Source organism: Solea solea, chromosome 13, assembly GCF_958295425.1.
Source record: "Solea solea chromosome 13, fSolSol10.1, whole genome shotgun sequence".
In the NCBI taxonomy this organism is placed as follows: domain Eukaryota; kingdom Metazoa; phylum Chordata; class Actinopteri; order Pleuronectiformes; family Soleidae; genus Solea; species Solea solea.
In genome coordinates this window covers 18,495,541-18,513,343 of record NC_081146.1, presented here as the reverse complement: position 1 = coordinate 18,513,343, position 17,803 = coordinate 18,495,541, and the positions used below count along the sequence as shown (strand labels likewise).

Here is a 17,803-nt window from a genome sequence, read left to right as displayed (position 1 = left end):
AACAGTGGTCCGGCCAATTATTGGTGGCAGGACAGAGGAAGCTATAGCTCAGATATACCTGACAAATGAAGAAGGGATACATAGGAAAGCAAATACACAAATGTGTGCAGTAACAAAAAAAAAACAAAAGGCCAAACGGAGTCAGGTTGCAGTTCTGACAAAAAAAAACAACAACTTTGCGAGCAGAAGGTTTTTGTAGCTGCAAATGAAGGGACGAATCTGAGGACCAGTTGGCTAATTATTTATCCTGCTGGCTTTTATGGCTCTCATTAATTTCCTCCTTCTCTCTCTTTACCTTCCATTGAAAGTCTGAAGTCAACCTGCATCTGGTGCTGATAACGCCGGGGTCTCAGCAGCCTCCCAGCCTCCCCTCTAACCCGCCCACACGCACCTCCACCAGAGAGAAGGAGCCGCTTTTATGCACTCCCATAAGATGCTGCCATTAGAAATAGCAATGAATGTTCCAAATCCACAAAGATGTGCTCCCACAAGTAGGAAAATGTCCAGTACAGTGTTAATGGGAGGAATCATAAATGTCACAATGCAAAGAAATTATGCTACAGACATATTACATTTTGTTATTTTAGTATTAACACTGCTTGTTTAAATTCCTCGACCAGCGAGTCCGATTTTTCTTAAATGATTTATGATGATATCATCATTTCACAAAAGCTACTTCTTTGCCCCAACACAAAAAAAAATCCCCTACACTATTTAAATATAAGGGGCAATTAACGAGGTACGTTGGATTTCGGATGTGATGCCTGAATTTTTCTGGCACCGGTTGCACCTTTTCCTTCTCTTCTTTCTCTCTGCTTTTTTTTTTTTTTTTTTGGTCTCCCTCTCCTTCACCCTCTGTCACTCTTTTACTTTAGGCGGTTGACTGAGATTGGCCGACTATTGATGCTTTGGTGAGATCACACCCCTGCAGGTTTGAGCTCAGACTATCTGCCACTCCCTGACGGCCCAATCTGGCTCCACGCACCCTCCCCGTCCAACTTTCTCCCCATCATCGCCCTGCTCATCCTAATTCTCCTGCTCCACCCTGAACTGTTGGTCACATTCACTGCACGACAACAATGTACGGCAGCCCCTCAAATGAACTGTAAGGGCCTCATTGACAAACCAAACACCACATTTGGGGCCATTCCTTCCTAGTGAACTGATAGAGGCTCCACACCGCTCACACTTTCAAACACAGCGGTCAGACACAGTGGGTGAGATTTGCTGGAAAGCAAATATTGTCCAGTTCTGCTGGCTTCAAACATCCGTCAGGTGGCAGAGACTACCTAGGCGGTGAAGCAGCTGCATTACACACACACACACAAAAAAAGGGGCCTAAAGAAATCTTGGTAATTCCTTTCATGTTTGTCTTTACAGAGAACTCAGAGCATTTCTCTTCTTTTATGCAAAGGAAAGTAAACATGGCAAAACCAACTGCAGGCACATGAAATTGAACAGTTCTGTGTATAATGGCCCGAACCTTTCTTTTTGTGTTCCCGGAAATTGGTGTGTTACCTCTATGGCAGCTTTTGGAAGTTTTATTTTTGTGGGATGCTTCCAGGAAAAAAAAAATTGCATTTAATTCATGATACGTATTCCATGCTAAATCTGTCAGTATTCATGTGTCAGTCGAGCAAACTCTGTCTTGAAGTTCTCACACTGAACTTTTGTTCAAACAGCAGAGCACGGCCACATGTGTGGGTCAGTGAATCAATGGACCCGCGTGCAAAAGTCAAAGCAACGCGCAAACTTAATGGGAAAGGAAACTTAACCCAGTTAAGTTCTGTTTCAGTCTCTTCAGTGACCCGGTGATGCTCTCTTGCAGGCTTATTGGACTATCAGTGCTCGGGTCATGGGCCTGGCCAGTGGAGATAAAAGAGACCCTGATGAAATGAACCAGGTGGGAGCACAGGCTTTCTGCTTCCCACTGATGGAAGGAACCCTTTCACTCTGAGAGGTGAGACTGTAACTGTGTAGTATTGACCCGAGTGACCTGGCTCACATGCTTGAACTCTCTGTGCAGAGACGACGGGACTGACAGTGGGCTTTTTATTAATGTCAGTATTGGGGCAGCCAAAATTAATCATTATTAGCAACAGTAGTTTGTCTTTATTAATCCTATAAATATTTAGCTAAAAAAACACCCATGGTGAATTTAAGTCCTTTTACTTTTTCATATACTGCCATAATTACTGTCACAATTAGTTTCCATTTTCTACTTTTCATGAAAATGTTGTAGATTTATCCATGTGCAATATGTAGAACAGTTTACATCCTCCTGATAGCTAAAGTTAACAATTACTAGAAAGAAAAGAAGTATATAAAACAAAACATGTGCCACATTTACAGTTAAAAAAAATGTTCACATGGCATTTGGTAAATATGTTGCCAATATTTTTTTTAAGACATTCACACACTAAATATCCTGAATAAGGTTTGTTGTTGTAGCAATGCTAAGATGACAATACAGTATAATTATCTCTTAATTATGAGTTTCATTATTATCTAAGTATTAGAAGAATAATTACTAGAATTTGAAATGGCCAATTTTCAGATGGGAAAATAAGCTTCCATGGGTTAAAGTGTGACATATTTAACGTGACTTACCCTTGAATAATAACACAACCCTGGCTCTCTTAAACCCTGGAGTGGAACCATAATTAATGTTAAAGGTATATTAAAGGTCTGTTATGCCAGGTTTATTCGAGACATGCTTGAGCAATCGGTACACATGTAGTATGAGTTAAAATAATTTTTTTTCAAATGTATAAGACCAACTTTCTGACACATCATTCCAATTCACAGAATTTGACAGACACAAAAACAACAAAGCTGTGCCAGAACTGTATATGCATTCCTCCAGTTAACGAAGACTCGTCACCTATGAAATTATAAGATCCTGAATTGAAACATCCTTCCAAAGATATCCACGACACTCATTCAGTACACGAGAAACAACTGCCTGCACCTGCCCAGGCTCTGGCAGTGACATTCTTAATATTCAGACGCTCACAAAATTGGAGGCTGACAACAATAAGGACATTTTTCAATATTCTACAACCGTTTGATTGAGCCAATGACACAAATCGTTATTTACCACTTTCAAGTCGGAGACATGCACTGTATCGCTACCATTGAGCTGGTCAATATACATCACTTCTCCCCAAAGGATTACACCTCTTATCTGAAATGATATTCAATAAAGTATGACCACAGAAATACAGAGTGGAGTGTTCTTGCTTGGATCTGGCTTATGCTGTGAGAAAAAAAAAATAACACTTTATTGGAATTAAGATCCAAGTCAAGATTACCTGAGGAAACAGCAGTTAGATTTCTGTTCCAGTGCCATGTCCTGCACTTTATTCTCTGTAGCTCAGGGACTAGACCGCTGTGTACTCCACATTCCCCACAAGCAATGGGGGTGTAATAGGATGCCTTTGTGAAATATATAAAGATGCCTCAGCACCTTCCACAGATCATAGCATGGGCTGAGCTTGGTGAGCCTAACTGGAGTTTCTGTGTTTGCGTGTGTGTGCGCGCGTGTGCGTGCGTGTGTGTGTCTGACTAATGTGGCCTTGCAGAAAATGCCCCACAATCCACAAAGTCAGCGAGGCAACAGCAACTCCCCCCCCCCCCCCCAGATGCTCCATAACCGTAATATCATCAAGGTGCAAGGGATGATATCACTTACTCATTTGTGCTGCTTAATTAGCTGCTGCAACTTTCCTCGCCACTGCAGCTCCATCCATTCAGAGCCTGTAGCAGAGCGGCCATCATTAACTATAGTGGGGCTAAGTGAGCTCCTCATGCTGCCACTGTGTGAAATCCCACTGAACGTGGCCTGGAACAGTAGCTGGGAACAGGGCTGAACAATTCATTGTTTTGAAACAACACAATTAGTAAATACGGTTAATTGTCTTATTAGAGATTGTACTATGATCCGTGCAAATGAAAAAAAAAAAATGAAATACATACATTGAAGTTCAATGCTCAACCTTGCATACGAGTAGTTCATATTTAAATGGTGTCATGTGATACTGCTTTGTCACACTTCAAATGTATTTACAGCAAACACTGAATAGAAGCTTAAACAATTATATTCTGTATCAAATTGCAATCGCAATATCTCACCAAAATTGCTCCAACCCCGGCCGGGAAGTATCTTCTTAAACCATTTATTCGTAGTTGAAACTTGACAGCTGTCATGAGTTTCACTGTGCGTGTGTGTGTGTGTTGTTTATGAAATTTGTCTCAAGGTTAAATGTTTATCCAAGTACTGAAATAACTCATCTGTCATGATCACCTTTCATACTTCTGTTTTATTATTCCCTGACACACACACACACACACACACACACACAGTCCTGCACTGTATAGCTTTTTTTTTTTCGTTTTTCCTTGTGTGGTTAGAGCATCTGTGCTGAGAATCTGATGAGAAGTGTGGGGTCTGTCACACACAAACACACACACTGTAAGTACATTCTAATTAGTTGATGTATGCAGGACCTCATCCATGTTGGAGGGGTATCAAAAAGCAATCAACGCCCCATCCCTGATGAGCTCAGAGAGACACAGAGATTCACATTGTCTATGGAAAGACGATACATGGCTGGACCTCGGCTCGGCTTTCCAAACCACCATAATGCCATGCAATCACAAGACATTATGCACAGATCTGAACCCCAAAGCCACAGGATAGAGAGGGGGGGAAAAAAAGCAAAGGGAATACTGAGTTCATAATTCAAAAGCCTGATTATGATGGCCACTCTTGTGAAAAGCTGCTGTGGAGAGCCAGAAGTGGGAGAACTGGCCAGCGAGTGCCACAAAATCACCACGAGGAACATGTTTAAAAAACTGTCATGATCAAGAGCAACAAAGTGCAGATAGCAGAGAAATCAGCGAGAGTCACGATGACATCTCGTTGCCATGGGAAAGTGGAAAAAATTAAGTCAGCCTTTGAGGAGAATTTCTGAGAGTTATTCAAATACAAAATATCGACCACAGCAGAACTCCACATTATCAGCATAACACGGTGAAAACTAAACAAATGATCTCGGATTTTGTCACCCATTCATAATCTAATTTGACCTGTGGCCGTGCAGCCGATTCGTTTCAGTGAAGACCATAGGTGTTTTAGCTGCGGGCTCCAACAGAGAGAGGCATGTGTGTCACACAAAGACCATTGGTTAGCGACGTACCGAAAGGGACTCTGTATCACCATCTTATCTTCAAAGGACTGGGCAGGGGCTCAGGGGAGCTGTGCCACCGCCTCGCTTCCACACAGACACACACAGAGGGGGGATTTGGACCTGCAAGCAGGAACCAGAGATCTCTCGGCCGGCACCCAGGCCTGGACCCTCCTCCAACTCGCCCGCGGAGAACAGGCAGGGTTCCTGCACACGCGGCACGACATCAGTGAGCTGATCCCCCCCCCCCCCCAACACCACCACCACCACCCTACTCCACTCTCTCTGTCCTCCCCACCCAAACCCTCTCCGACTGCCTGCCCATTCGCTTCCTGGCCTCAGCTTGATGGAGGGGATGGGATCTGAACTCAACTTAGACACAGAGTTTCCACATTTCACAGATGGCTGGGAGAGGCTTTGCGTGGAGGTGAGGAAACAGAGAGAGGGAGAGAGAGAGAGAGATAGCCTCATCGCCAGCGCCGAAGCGGGGACGATTTCACACTGCCGTAGAGTGCGCTAAAGCAGGCCGCCGTTAATCCACTCACTGAGGGGAAGGCCTGGAGCGATTCCGCTGCCCGACCAACCTCTCCCTCCACAAAGCCATAAATGGTGCATTATACAACTGGGCTTCAGAGACACTGCTGATATGCTGATAGGTGGCAGACAAAGACCAAAGCAACCACAGGAGCGGAGCCACATACAGCACTGAAGGCCTTAGCACAGGAGCAGAACAACACACATGTATTCAGGCGTGCTCTCTGAGAGTCTGTACCTGCTGAGGTGTACACTGTTAGAGTGCTATATCTGAGCTTTTTATCACATTTAGTTCAACCGCTGGATTTCGCCTTGAGACAGGGATGGACATGCACCAGCACTCCATCTTTTTACTGCTCTGCAACATAATAACCCCCCCCCCCCCTTTCCCCCTTTCTCTCCCTACTGTGAATTCATATCTATAAAGTTACCAAAAGTCTCCAAGATGAGGATTTGAATTTATGAAAGGCAATCATTTTGAATGAAAGGAGACAGGAAGTATATAAACATGGGGGAATTTAAATAAATTGCCACAAAGAAAATCAGGGGAAGGACAGTGAATTATATAATGATAAGACAGCCACCAGCCTAAGCCACAGAATGGGATGTTTTACATGAAACGAACAGCGGTCTAGATTAGAGAGCAATCCTGTTTAGACATGAAGCCAATTGAGTTGATATCACATGTGGAGGAAATTTGAAAGATAAGTGGGAACTATGAGAATTGTTATAATCCAACAGTAACAAAAAGCTGGAGTACATTGGCTTTTCCCCCTAGAAGCACTGCACGATAAACATCTCTGATGAAAGAAGTTCATTACTTGTGCACTGTGTAATGTAACATGCTGTATTATGAGTCTATGCCAACCTACAGTGAGGCAGTCTCTAAATGAAGCTCCCGGCATTTAAAGGACATCATTAGGTGAAAACATATAAGAGATAATTATGGTAATTACAAATCCCTTTTATTCACCCTGAGTCTTTGACAAGAAGGTTGTCATATCAACCACTTCAAACAAACAAAGAGTTGTTGTCTCTTCCGCTAAATGATGTCCGGTTTCATTTGGCTGGGAATTGTCTCCGGATTATTTTTTTTTTTTATTATTATTGTTTGGTTAGTTGCTGTGAAAGGAGGCTTCATTTCTTTCAATAAGAAACTTGATTAAAACAAGTGATTCACAATAGTTGAATTTGACTTGCATTTGCATAGCCTCTTCATTACAAGTGAGACCTTGATCTTGAAAGCACCCCCATACAAAGCTAATGGACATGTCTGTTATGTCTGTGATGGACCCCGAGAGGAACGGAGGCCTTTAATATCATCACTGTGGGCACCCGAGGCCTGTCTTATTAAATTTCAGCTCTGTAACAATAGCTGGAGGAACAAAATGGAAAATGTTGGCAATTTACAGCTGCTTCAAACCCTAAAATGAGGTTTTGCTTTGGTTCAAACTAATCCAAGTGTTGCTGGGGTTTTTTTTTTTCCATTTTTTTTTTTTTGCAACATGAGGTCAAACCCAGATCAGTTCTTGTCACTTCATCTTCGTGATGCACGATCTAAGCGGCTGGAGGAGATAAAATGCTGTATGGAACATCTTTATGGAAGGAGTGAGAGCAAGAGGCAGCTCGTGAAAGACTTGGGTGTTTATTTACAATATGCATCCAATCATCCTTTGTCACAGTTCCATGTTCATCTTTTTCCGAAACCACAGAGAAAGAGAGAGAGAGACACTCACTGGAGATTCCATTTTTGGCCTCTTTGCTACACAAACTCATAATATGGTGCTTTCTTATCAGATTCTGCTTACAATAACAGATCCACTGCGAGTCAAAGCTGTTGTTTAACTTATTCAATCCCATGGGAAAATTCAGTTCAAACAAGTCAGGAGACATCTGCCAGTCCACAGCAAGTGATGATGTCAACGGTTCCCTGCTCGTACGAGATTCCTCCAGCACATTCAATCATTCCTTGTGAGATTACTGCAATAGGATATTACTGTACAAACTATGACCATGTGTCCTGCTGCCACAAAGCTCAGCAACACATTACAGTTTGTCAAAGCAAGCTATTGCCAGGGAGAGATAGATACAGAGAGGAGGAAAGAAGCCATTGACCTTTGTGTCCTTCATATTTGCCTAGCTTCCCCTTGACCCCAATCTGAAGAGTGAAATCATCTGATCCCAAACTAACTGTCAACTGACTTGTGATGGTGGCAAAGCCAGCAGACATCAGTCAATCAGATTTTTCCTCCTTGTCTATCAGAGGAGGCTTTTTTCCCCCTGTTTTGCCCGGGCTTATCATCTGACCCAGTTGTTATCCTGTTTCTGAAGCTTAGAAAACTTGATTATGGTCAAATGTATGTGTCTGGGATTCACAGACACATCCTCCAGCCAATCAGAAAAAAAATAACATATATATATACTGTATATATATATATATATATATATATATATATATATATATATACATATATATATGTCAGTATTTTACCACAGAACTGAATGTTACATGTAATGATTGTCATTTTCTTCCCCAAATGAGACTCTTAATTCCGCCCTCATGCTAGAAATAAAGGGTTTGAGGCAGTTATCTTTGGTTTTCAGGAATGCGTTAATGCGTGAACACAAGATAAAAATCCAATCTGATATCATAAGACAAAAAGGCATTTTAGTTGGCTACAGGACTTGCTCAGTGTCAACAGTTTTTAGTAATTACCAGATAAGCGTTCTCTGAAATACACACAGCGGGGAAAATTGGCTGATTGGGAAATAATAGTGGCTGCATTTCTTTCTGGATGTTTACTCAGTCACTTCACAAAGTCTGCTTTGAGATCATTTAAGGCGGGAGACGTGCACTTTGCAACACATCTGCCCTTACTTCACGGTCCAATGTTACTAATCTGATTTGCATAATTTACTCAAATATAATCGATCATCATCAACCTGTTTCCGAATGCGACGCGGCTCCATCGTGGCTATTTCTGTAGCAGGGCTCCCTCCCTGCTAATCACATGCAGGCAGATATGGCCTCTGATCACATGGTATGTAAGCTGTGCTGTCAACAGCTTTACCAGCTTTGCAATGGTGCAAATCAAAACACAGCCTCTTTAAAGTATTAACATGTTTTGAAGTTTGTTTTATATTTTCAGCATATTTGACATAAATTGTTTATCTATTTACAAAGCTTTGTCATTAGCGATTTTCCACTGAACCCTTAAGATGCTGTGTGTTTTGTGCCATTCCGGCGGGAAATGCTGATGTACAAATTGAACTGAAAAGCTTGTTACTTAATCCTCTGTTGCCACCTATCCTTCAACTAGAGCCCGGTGCATTTCATCTCAATACAAAGTTCTGCATCGCACTGCAACCCTCCCACCCCCCAAACAGAGCCTCGGTAATTCCTGCCAAGCTGCAGATTTAGACTGAGCAGCTATTAGGGTGTCACTTTCTGTTGCGCCAGCTTCTATCCTCCTCTGAAAATGGTGCCCACCAACATTATTTCCTTTTATAAATATCTTTCACTTTAAAATCCCTATTTCAGTATTTTTTTCTTGTTTTATTTACTAAAACACTCATCGCACTATGTGGGTGAAGTGAAAACTACAGGCTAGCCAATCATTTCCCTGTGTATTGCTAACATTGTCTGCTGCAAATGTGAGTCATAATTCTAAGGAGTCCCTTTTCTTTCTCTCATCCAAGATTCAGTCAAAACCCTTATATCAATGTTGACAACTTCCATGAAAATGTTTGGATTAACCGTGGCTGATTAAATTGAAGTAAACAACAATAATTCTAATACAGACATAAAGGTTATTTATATACCCACAACAGAAGAGTGACAGAGCTCCATTCTTGGACTTTATTTCTTTATACAACGGCCAGTTCCCAATGCAGACCCGGAGCTGTTTCTCATCTGTGCTATGGAAATGTCAAACAATCATACAAATGTGATGAACCCAATATCCATATCCATGATACATCAAAGCCTCTGCATGGCACAAAAATAACTGCAATACCTCAGGAGCAACCTCAGAAATCCCCTTAATTGAGCAATATCTTTATTCCTGATCCATGTGCATCACCAAGGTGAAAAGGGACTGTGCAAGTTAAATGAAAGAAGAATTCATGATGTGTGGCGGCCTCTCTTACTCACCCTGGCTATTTCCCCTCTTGGCAGGGGCCAAATAGAGAATGTTAAATGAGGCAATTGTGTCCCGGAGGCAAAAAGAGGAAAGGAAAAAAAAAAGCAGGCAGTGCCCCTGCACTCTGCTCCAACCCTGAGGAGCATTCTGCTGCATGATGAGGTACATCCAAGCACTCAGGCCTGCCGATACCCAAATAGCTCAGACCAGACCCAACTTCCCACGAGAGCAGGCTACTTCACTCTCCGCTTCTCGCAACGCTCGCACAGAATGACCACTCGTCAGGCAAATTTCAAATCACGCTGGTGTTTTGTTACAAAAACAAAAACGAGAAGAGAAAATGCTGCATTTCAAGAGGCGCAAACAAGTGCCACATCTATACAATTTTATTGGCTATTGACTCAAGTGTTTACTATAAGTATAATTATAAGGACTTATGTTGTATTGCTAGTATTCAAATGTGAAGCGACTTAAAACTATAAAATGTAAAAATGTTAAAATGAAACATGAGCAACGTATCGACACCTTTAATGAATCGTTTTAGTTGTGATGCTTTCTTTCTTTCTTTCTATAGTATATAAAGTATACTAAATTATGGACAAAAAAAGTGGCTAATTAAGACAAACCAATCCTCACATTGTTCACCTCTCTGTTGATTAACAACTCTGTCTGGTCATTTTACCGTGACAGAAGTTTGCATGATGAAAATACCGAGTTCTCGCTCTGGCTACAGTGAGAGCTGTGGCCTGCGATAGTACCTGGATTTATATTGTGCTCTGTTAATATTCTATAATGGTGGCGGGCAGCAGGATGCCGGAAACTGATCTCCTCTGCAGTCGCACACTGTCAGCTATACAGACGTACTCCACGGTGACACTCTCTAATAATCAAAGCTTTGTCTGGGTCTTAAAAGGACGTACTTGAACAAAAGCGAGACCAGGGGCCCTCTTTGCTGAAATGGCCCTTGGACATCAATATTTAAATCTTACATCTCTGTTGTGATTAGAATGCTGCCTTTCTCTGTTTTTCTTCACCCCCCCACCCCTTTTGGTGAAAACAACAAGGTGGGGGTGAGAAAAGGCTTAAATCGATGATCTTTGAGTCTAAACTAGATTCCTGAGCAGTTTGCCACTCTCGCCAGCAAGATAAGATAAACTCTCTTTGACCTAAGAGATGAAGTTGCCATGACGATCAGGGAGTCCACTTTCTCTATTGATATTTTGCTGATGTAACAACAAATGGAACTAGATCCTCCTCTTGATAATGGTGATTAATTAATACCAATATTGATCCCTACAAGCAAGAGACAAGGCTATTAACTTAAAGCAGACGGAAAGTCAATTGTTACCTGGGGCTCAGTGGGCATCATTGATATAAAATGTAAATAAACAGAGAGGAGTACAACTGGGGACGGAAGTGTGCGATTACAATGGAAACACTGTACATGCTAACACAGTCAGCACTGCTGCAAAATTTGTTTTTGATCTGCACATAATTTCTTAAAAATTAACGTCGTGTTCAGAGCAGTGACAGTTACAGTGCCTGTGTAAAAACACAATGGTGACAGCTTGAGCCACCGGCTATTGAAATAATAGCAGTGGAATTCAGGAAAGAGGAAGATAAAGAGGAAACTGCATGAGGAAGTGACCTCCACCTTTGCAGCCACACTACCCACATTTCACACTGCTGTCCAGGCAGAGCGAGTCACAGGAACAGAGAGGGCAGGACTAGGCAACGCCAGTCCATCGGCTATCAACTCCAGCTCATCCAACACATCACACAACACAGTTTACAACAAAGGAAACAGCAGCTGCTATAGCCTCCTCTCTCTATAGCAGTACAGCGTGCGACATAAGCAGCAATAGCAGCAGCTCCGAGTACAAAGGCTTCCTCTATACAAAGAATATTTTACTTTAGACACAACAGAAAACAAAACAAAAAACATTACAAGGAGATGACATTCATCTGCATTGTTGTTTTGTGTCAAAAGTGAGAAGGCAGTTGGGGATCTTTCAGTGAAGACGAGGCAACGGCACAAGCTGTTATTGGCAGGGAACAGATGTTTGAGGGAGAAGTTGGCATTCGACAACCATTCTTCTTCTGACAGAAATCAACACGAGAAACACTAGAGACGCGTCGTGATTGTCACCCAATGCAAAGAGAGACCCTTAAATATACAGAGAGACTGGCATGCAAACATTTTTTTTTTTTTTTTGATTTCACACCCCCAAAACATCTGACTGCCGGAGTTGCCAGTGTGTGCGGGCCAAGGGTGAAATCCAGTGTACATGACTATTTCAACACAACGCCTTCCATGCAGAGAAGCAGAGCTGAGATAAGTTGAGGAGTATGAGGAATGAGGGCGAAGAGCCTGTTCCGTGAAGTAGAAAAAAATAAAAAAATACGTATGAACTAACATCTCTGATCCCTCTATGAAAACACATATCCACATGCTCATCGCGCGCATACTGTACACCCACCAATGTACATACACACAAATTCAGATGCAGGATTTTGGCAGTCAATTCAGTAAACACTCCCCTTATCCCTTACTGCTGTAATCTGCCTCTGATAAATGCCCCTCAAAGATAGAAATGTCACCTGATATGATAAACTGTGTTCTGACACTATATAAAGTAGCCTTATGCTAAGGAGCTGGAAAGATTAACTGTAGAGCACAGATGGGGGGGGAATAAAAAGCTGACTATCAGCTCGACCAAAGAATCACGTCTGACTGTATGTTCAGCAGTAAACACTTATAAACAACAGTTGCGCTACATGTTTTTCCTCCAAAATCGTGTTCCTCAACGAACAGAATACCATATATATCACTTAAGACAGCGCATCCACTCTACGCCAATGGATCGTTAGACCCATGTTATGACTAGGACTTGTGGGTAAAAAAAAAAACAACAACAAAAAAAAAACCAGACAAATAACACAAAAAAAGGCATTACTGTACACTGCAGTGGAGCAGCTTTACAGATGTGAGATCACTATCACGTGAGTAGATTAAGCATTTTGACAGTATGACATAGTGGTAAGCTCCGGGGAGTGGTGCACTTGCCGCTCGGGTGCGACACAAACTTACAGTAAAAGAGCAGCATAATCACAAAAGCATGCTGCGTGATTCTGCTTGGATAGTGTCAAGTGGACGAGCCAAAGGAAGCGACATGAATCCTCAGACGGTCCATATGGCGAAGACAACAGTAAAGGCGAGAGCACTAAGTCAGTTTAATAAGCACATTTGACATAAGATGTCTGCGCATGGCCTCAGAGGGCCGGCGCGCTGTGTTCCCATAAACACTGGTGGAGGCACACTCCCTTCATCATCCAGATTCCTCTTTACTCCGCGAAACTTTGGGGGGCAATTTTGCAGAAAAATTACTCGGAGGAGGCTGGTTTCAATTCAGCCTGTTCATATCTTTCCTTCCTATTAAGCATCAAAATGTTCTCCTCTCAGTACAAATAGAGGTATGGACACCAGCAGCAGCAGCAGCAGCCAGGCTGAGGCAGAGGGAGTGGAGGGGAGGTGTGGGGGGGGGAGAGAGAGAGAGAAGAAGAAAAGGAGGGGAGAAGAGAGGATGGAGGGAGCGCTTGGTGGAATTCACACATCATATTACAGCAGCTAATCACAATCCGCCGAGCATCGGCGATATTTTCATCATTCCTGTCAAATTCTTAGCGACCCGCCTTGAAACAACTAACAATCTGGGCAATTTATTGGCATATTGGCACGGGGTGATAAGGCTAAAAACAACAGCAGCTAGCAGCTGGCCCTGAGAGATGAGCTGATAACATTGATATGTGCTCCCACACAAAAACACCTCCACCGCTATCTCCTCTTTCGATCAAACTCTTATTACAATAAAAGTGTGTGGAGGTTTTGTCGTTTTCTTACAAAAGCAACCGGGGGAGGGGGGGGGGTGGATACAGGATGGGGGTGCAGGAAAATATACTTATTTATATATTTATTTATATATAGAAATCAGATGTAACATTTCAGAGAAAAAAAAAACAAGGGGGGAAAATACATAATTTATCACTGTATTATCGGGATATCCAGGCAGCCTAATCAAGGAGCACTGAGTGACTATTTTTTGCCTTATCATCCAAAGTGGTGGAAACGGAGAAGGAATTATCAGCCAGCTGCAGATTGCTGGGCTGGAATTTTAATGGTAATAATCGGGTTTCTGATGGTATATCTTCTCTGCTTATCTTTCCCATTATCTGGCCTTATCTCCCCAGTCATCGGAGCAAATTAATGGTGCTCTTTCAGCATTGCCTTTTTATCACCACTCAGAGAGCACCCAAGGGGAAAGAATAAGCAAAATATTAAAATACTGCATAAATCACAATTTTAGATAACGGTCCAATGTATGCAGGGGGAGAGAGGGGTGAGGTGGGGGGTGTGGGGGTTGTACTGCGCCCAACAACCTTTTTGTCCTTTAGAATGACTGTCTGTGCTGACTTTCTGTGCAATGCCTCCTCTGCCTCAGATTTCCTGGGGTAGGAGAGAGGATCTAGGCTCACCGTGACCTTTCTCTTTCTAACTAGAACTTGATTATACAGTACAGTACGGCTGCACACCATACTCCATATTAACAAGATCTTACACATGACATAGTAATTCCCACAAGGCCAGGTCACGGTGACAAAAGCGCGCAACACAAAAATGTTCGACTTCCTCTGCTCAACAACAAAATTGGGACGCTGCTAGAGGATTGGACCAAAAAAAGATGAGTGGGGCGATCGCGTCATACGACGCCGAGTCTCTTTGGGTTTCGGGGTTTTAACAGTGGATGCCGTCAAAAACACAAATACGGTGGCAACAAAAGGGTTCTGTAACAGGCTTCTCTAAACCGAGAGGAAAATAAAAAAATATATATGTTTCAGGATAAATTGACACTGTAATACATTTGTCAAATAAATTAACATTTTAATGAATTTGCAATTAATAATTACAAATTTTGCGACGTTAAATGTTGCTCTCAAAGCAGGATCAAATTAAAAAACGTTAAAAGAAAAATCTGATCCATAATTGTTGTACAGTACAGTACTGTGTGTGTGTGTGTGTGTAAAAACAAGGAGTCTTCTCTACTGTCCATCAGTCTGTTGCAAACAAAATAAAAAGAGAAACTCCAATAACAACACATGCCCTCATAAATTCATGCATGTGTGCTAACACACACACACACACACACACACACACACACACACACTGCCCTCGTTCTCGTCCATAAAGTCTTGAAACACATAATAACAGTAAAAAAAACAACTGCTGCATGTTTGATATTTTGACCCGAACAAGACCTGCCTCCCATCATCATCATCCTCATCCTCATCCTCATCATCACCATCAGCAGCAGCAACACAGTGGGCAAACACACACACTGTACACACACACACTCAGCTGTATTTGCGATGTGAAACTATGTTAATATCAGAGAGTGTGTGTGTGTGTGTGTGGGAGGGGGGGAGTGGGTGTGTGTACAAAGATACACATATTACATATTTATGGAGGATCTCTTGGCTCTTTAAAAATCCTTCAATTGAAATTAATTAAAAGTTGCGTGAAGCCTTTCATGGAAATATTCTGTTTGTAAAGTTCAGCCATTTCTTTTTTAAATGAATGCAGGCCGTGGGGTTGCACTTCATTAAAATATCCCTGTGCATTAAATAACAACAATATAAATAATAATAAAGAAGTCACATGTGTAAGGAGAAGCGGTTTAAATTTCCATAAACATATATAAATATACTGTACATCTATTTTTATTTCTTCAAATGGAATTGAAATTAATATAAATATTAAAACATGTGTTATTTTTTCCTGCAGTGACACACGGTGATATTAGCCTGCAAATCAATATTTATATACAGGTTCTATATGGTGAAGTTTTGTGTGTCACAAACACACACACACACTTGCTGTCAGTTAGTGTGTTTGTAAAAAAAAAAAAGGGGGGGTTGTGAGTGTGTGTAAGGGAGTTGAAGTCTGTGTGTGTGTGTGTGTGTGTGTGTGCTACAAATAAATACAAACATTTAACAGCAATCAATACAATTCCCCCAAAACAAATGGCTCTTTTAAAGCAGCCCCATTGATTATGAGTGGCCTATAATTTAGAGTCACAGCTGGTTAATGGCCACTAAAAGCAGCTTTAAAGCAGAACATGATGAAGAAGTGATGCACAATCCTGCGTTACAAAAACAACAACAACAACAACAACAACACCACCAGTGACACCAGATAACTTCTCTCTTTTTCCCCCCTTTGTTTTGATGTTTTTTGTTACAACTTGGCAGCAGAGGTGAAACTTCTTTTAAAGCCAACAGCACCGTGGGATTTGGACTGTACTCACACACACACTGACACACACACTCTCACGGTGACTGCGGAGGGAGACTGGAGGAGCGTATGGACCGTGACAGGCGACACATGAGATGAGCGCAGCTCCAGTGTGTGTGGTCACTATCGGTGCACATTTTTGCGCAAAAAAAAAAAAGTCTAATGAGCTTGTAAAACGCAGTGGGAAAACAGTAAAACACACACACACACACACACACACACACACACACACACACACACAGAGAGAGAGACAAACACACACATTCAGACGCAAACTTACGTTTGATCTGCCGCGGGTTGCTCTGCTTCCTTCGGGACATGCCTGCTGTGCAGCTGGTCAGCGAATCCAGGTGTAGCACTGACAGATCGATAGGTTTTGGTTCATCCAAGCAGCCGGTTTAAGGGTAATATTGTTGTTGTTTTTGTCTCTTGTGTGGTGGAAATCGAGAAAGAAATAAGAAGGAAGGGGGAAGAGGGAGAAGAAGAAGGTAAAGAAGAAGAAGAAGAAGAAGGAAAGGGAGAAGAAGAAGAAAGGGGCACCAGTACTTTTTACGCAAAAGTCTATCGTTCCGTCTGTCTTTCCTTTATCTTTCTCGTGTCTCTGTCTCGGTCTCTCTCTCTCTCTCTCTCCCTTACACACACATACACCCTCTCTCTCTCTCTCTCTGTGTGTCTGTCTCTCTCTCTCTCTCTCACTCTTTTCTCAGCACCGCTCTCCGCGTGATGCGGCTGCACTTCGACGCGATCCGCACGGACTGAATGGGGAGGTGAAAGCGTTTCGCGCTTTTGTTTGAAGATAAGGATTGTTCCTCCCCGGGTACCGTAGCCGCAGCTTTGTGAACTTCACTTGATCCACGACCACTTTCACCTCCACTTGTTAATTAGTGTCACAACCTAATTAGCGCCCGTGTTTGGGGGGAAGTTATATGTAAACAGAGATGGAGGCAGAGCAGGAAGCAGCAGAGTGACTGCGTGAATTCACCTGCTCCATCTTTATTTCAGAGAAACTGGGTTTGTTATGAATGATGATGAAGATTATTAGAATTATTTTAAATGACCATGCCTTCATCAGATTAGTGCTACTTTAAAATAACATATCATATATATCAATATCATAGGAACTCAATGTTTGAAAGTGAATTATCCAAAAAAAAACAAGAACAAATATGTAATATATAACGTGGCTTAATTCCATGACTTCAAATCACTTGATCTCTTTGCTAAAAGCAAAAAAAAAAGGTCCATAATATTGCAACACACACACACACACTTCCACATGCTTAATATGATATATTACACAGTGTATCAGTCTGGTGTAAAATCCTCTGAGCCCCACACTTTAAAAATATGTTCAACTTTTATATTATATTTTAAAATACACTCAAACTGTCAGAGAGAGAGAAACATCTCTGCTCTGTTTATTTATCAATATTTTATAAACCAGATTATAAGCGGCTTCTCTTGACCACAATTAGTTTGCCTATGGGTGGGAAGCATATACATATATATATATATATATATATATATATATATATATATATATATATATATATATATATATATATACATATATGTATGTATATATGTAT

General features: G+C 41.8%; 1 protein-coding gene across 2 annotated transcripts in view; it reads right to left on the bottom strand.

The window, feature by feature from the left end:
- Positions 1-16,957, bottom strand: part of zfpm2a (zinc finger protein, FOG family member 2a) — a 113,540-nt gene extending 96,583 nt beyond the window's left edge. For both annotated transcript variants that reach the window (XM_058648140.1, XM_058648141.1), the window contains exon 1: positions 16,495-16,957. In XM_058648140.1, coding sequence (XP_058504123.1) covers positions 16,495-16,534 — 40 coding nt within the window. In that variant the 5' untranslated portion in view covers positions 16,535-16,957. The remainder of the gene's footprint in view (positions 1-16,494) is intronic.
- Positions 16,958-17,803: the final 846 nt, after the last annotated feature.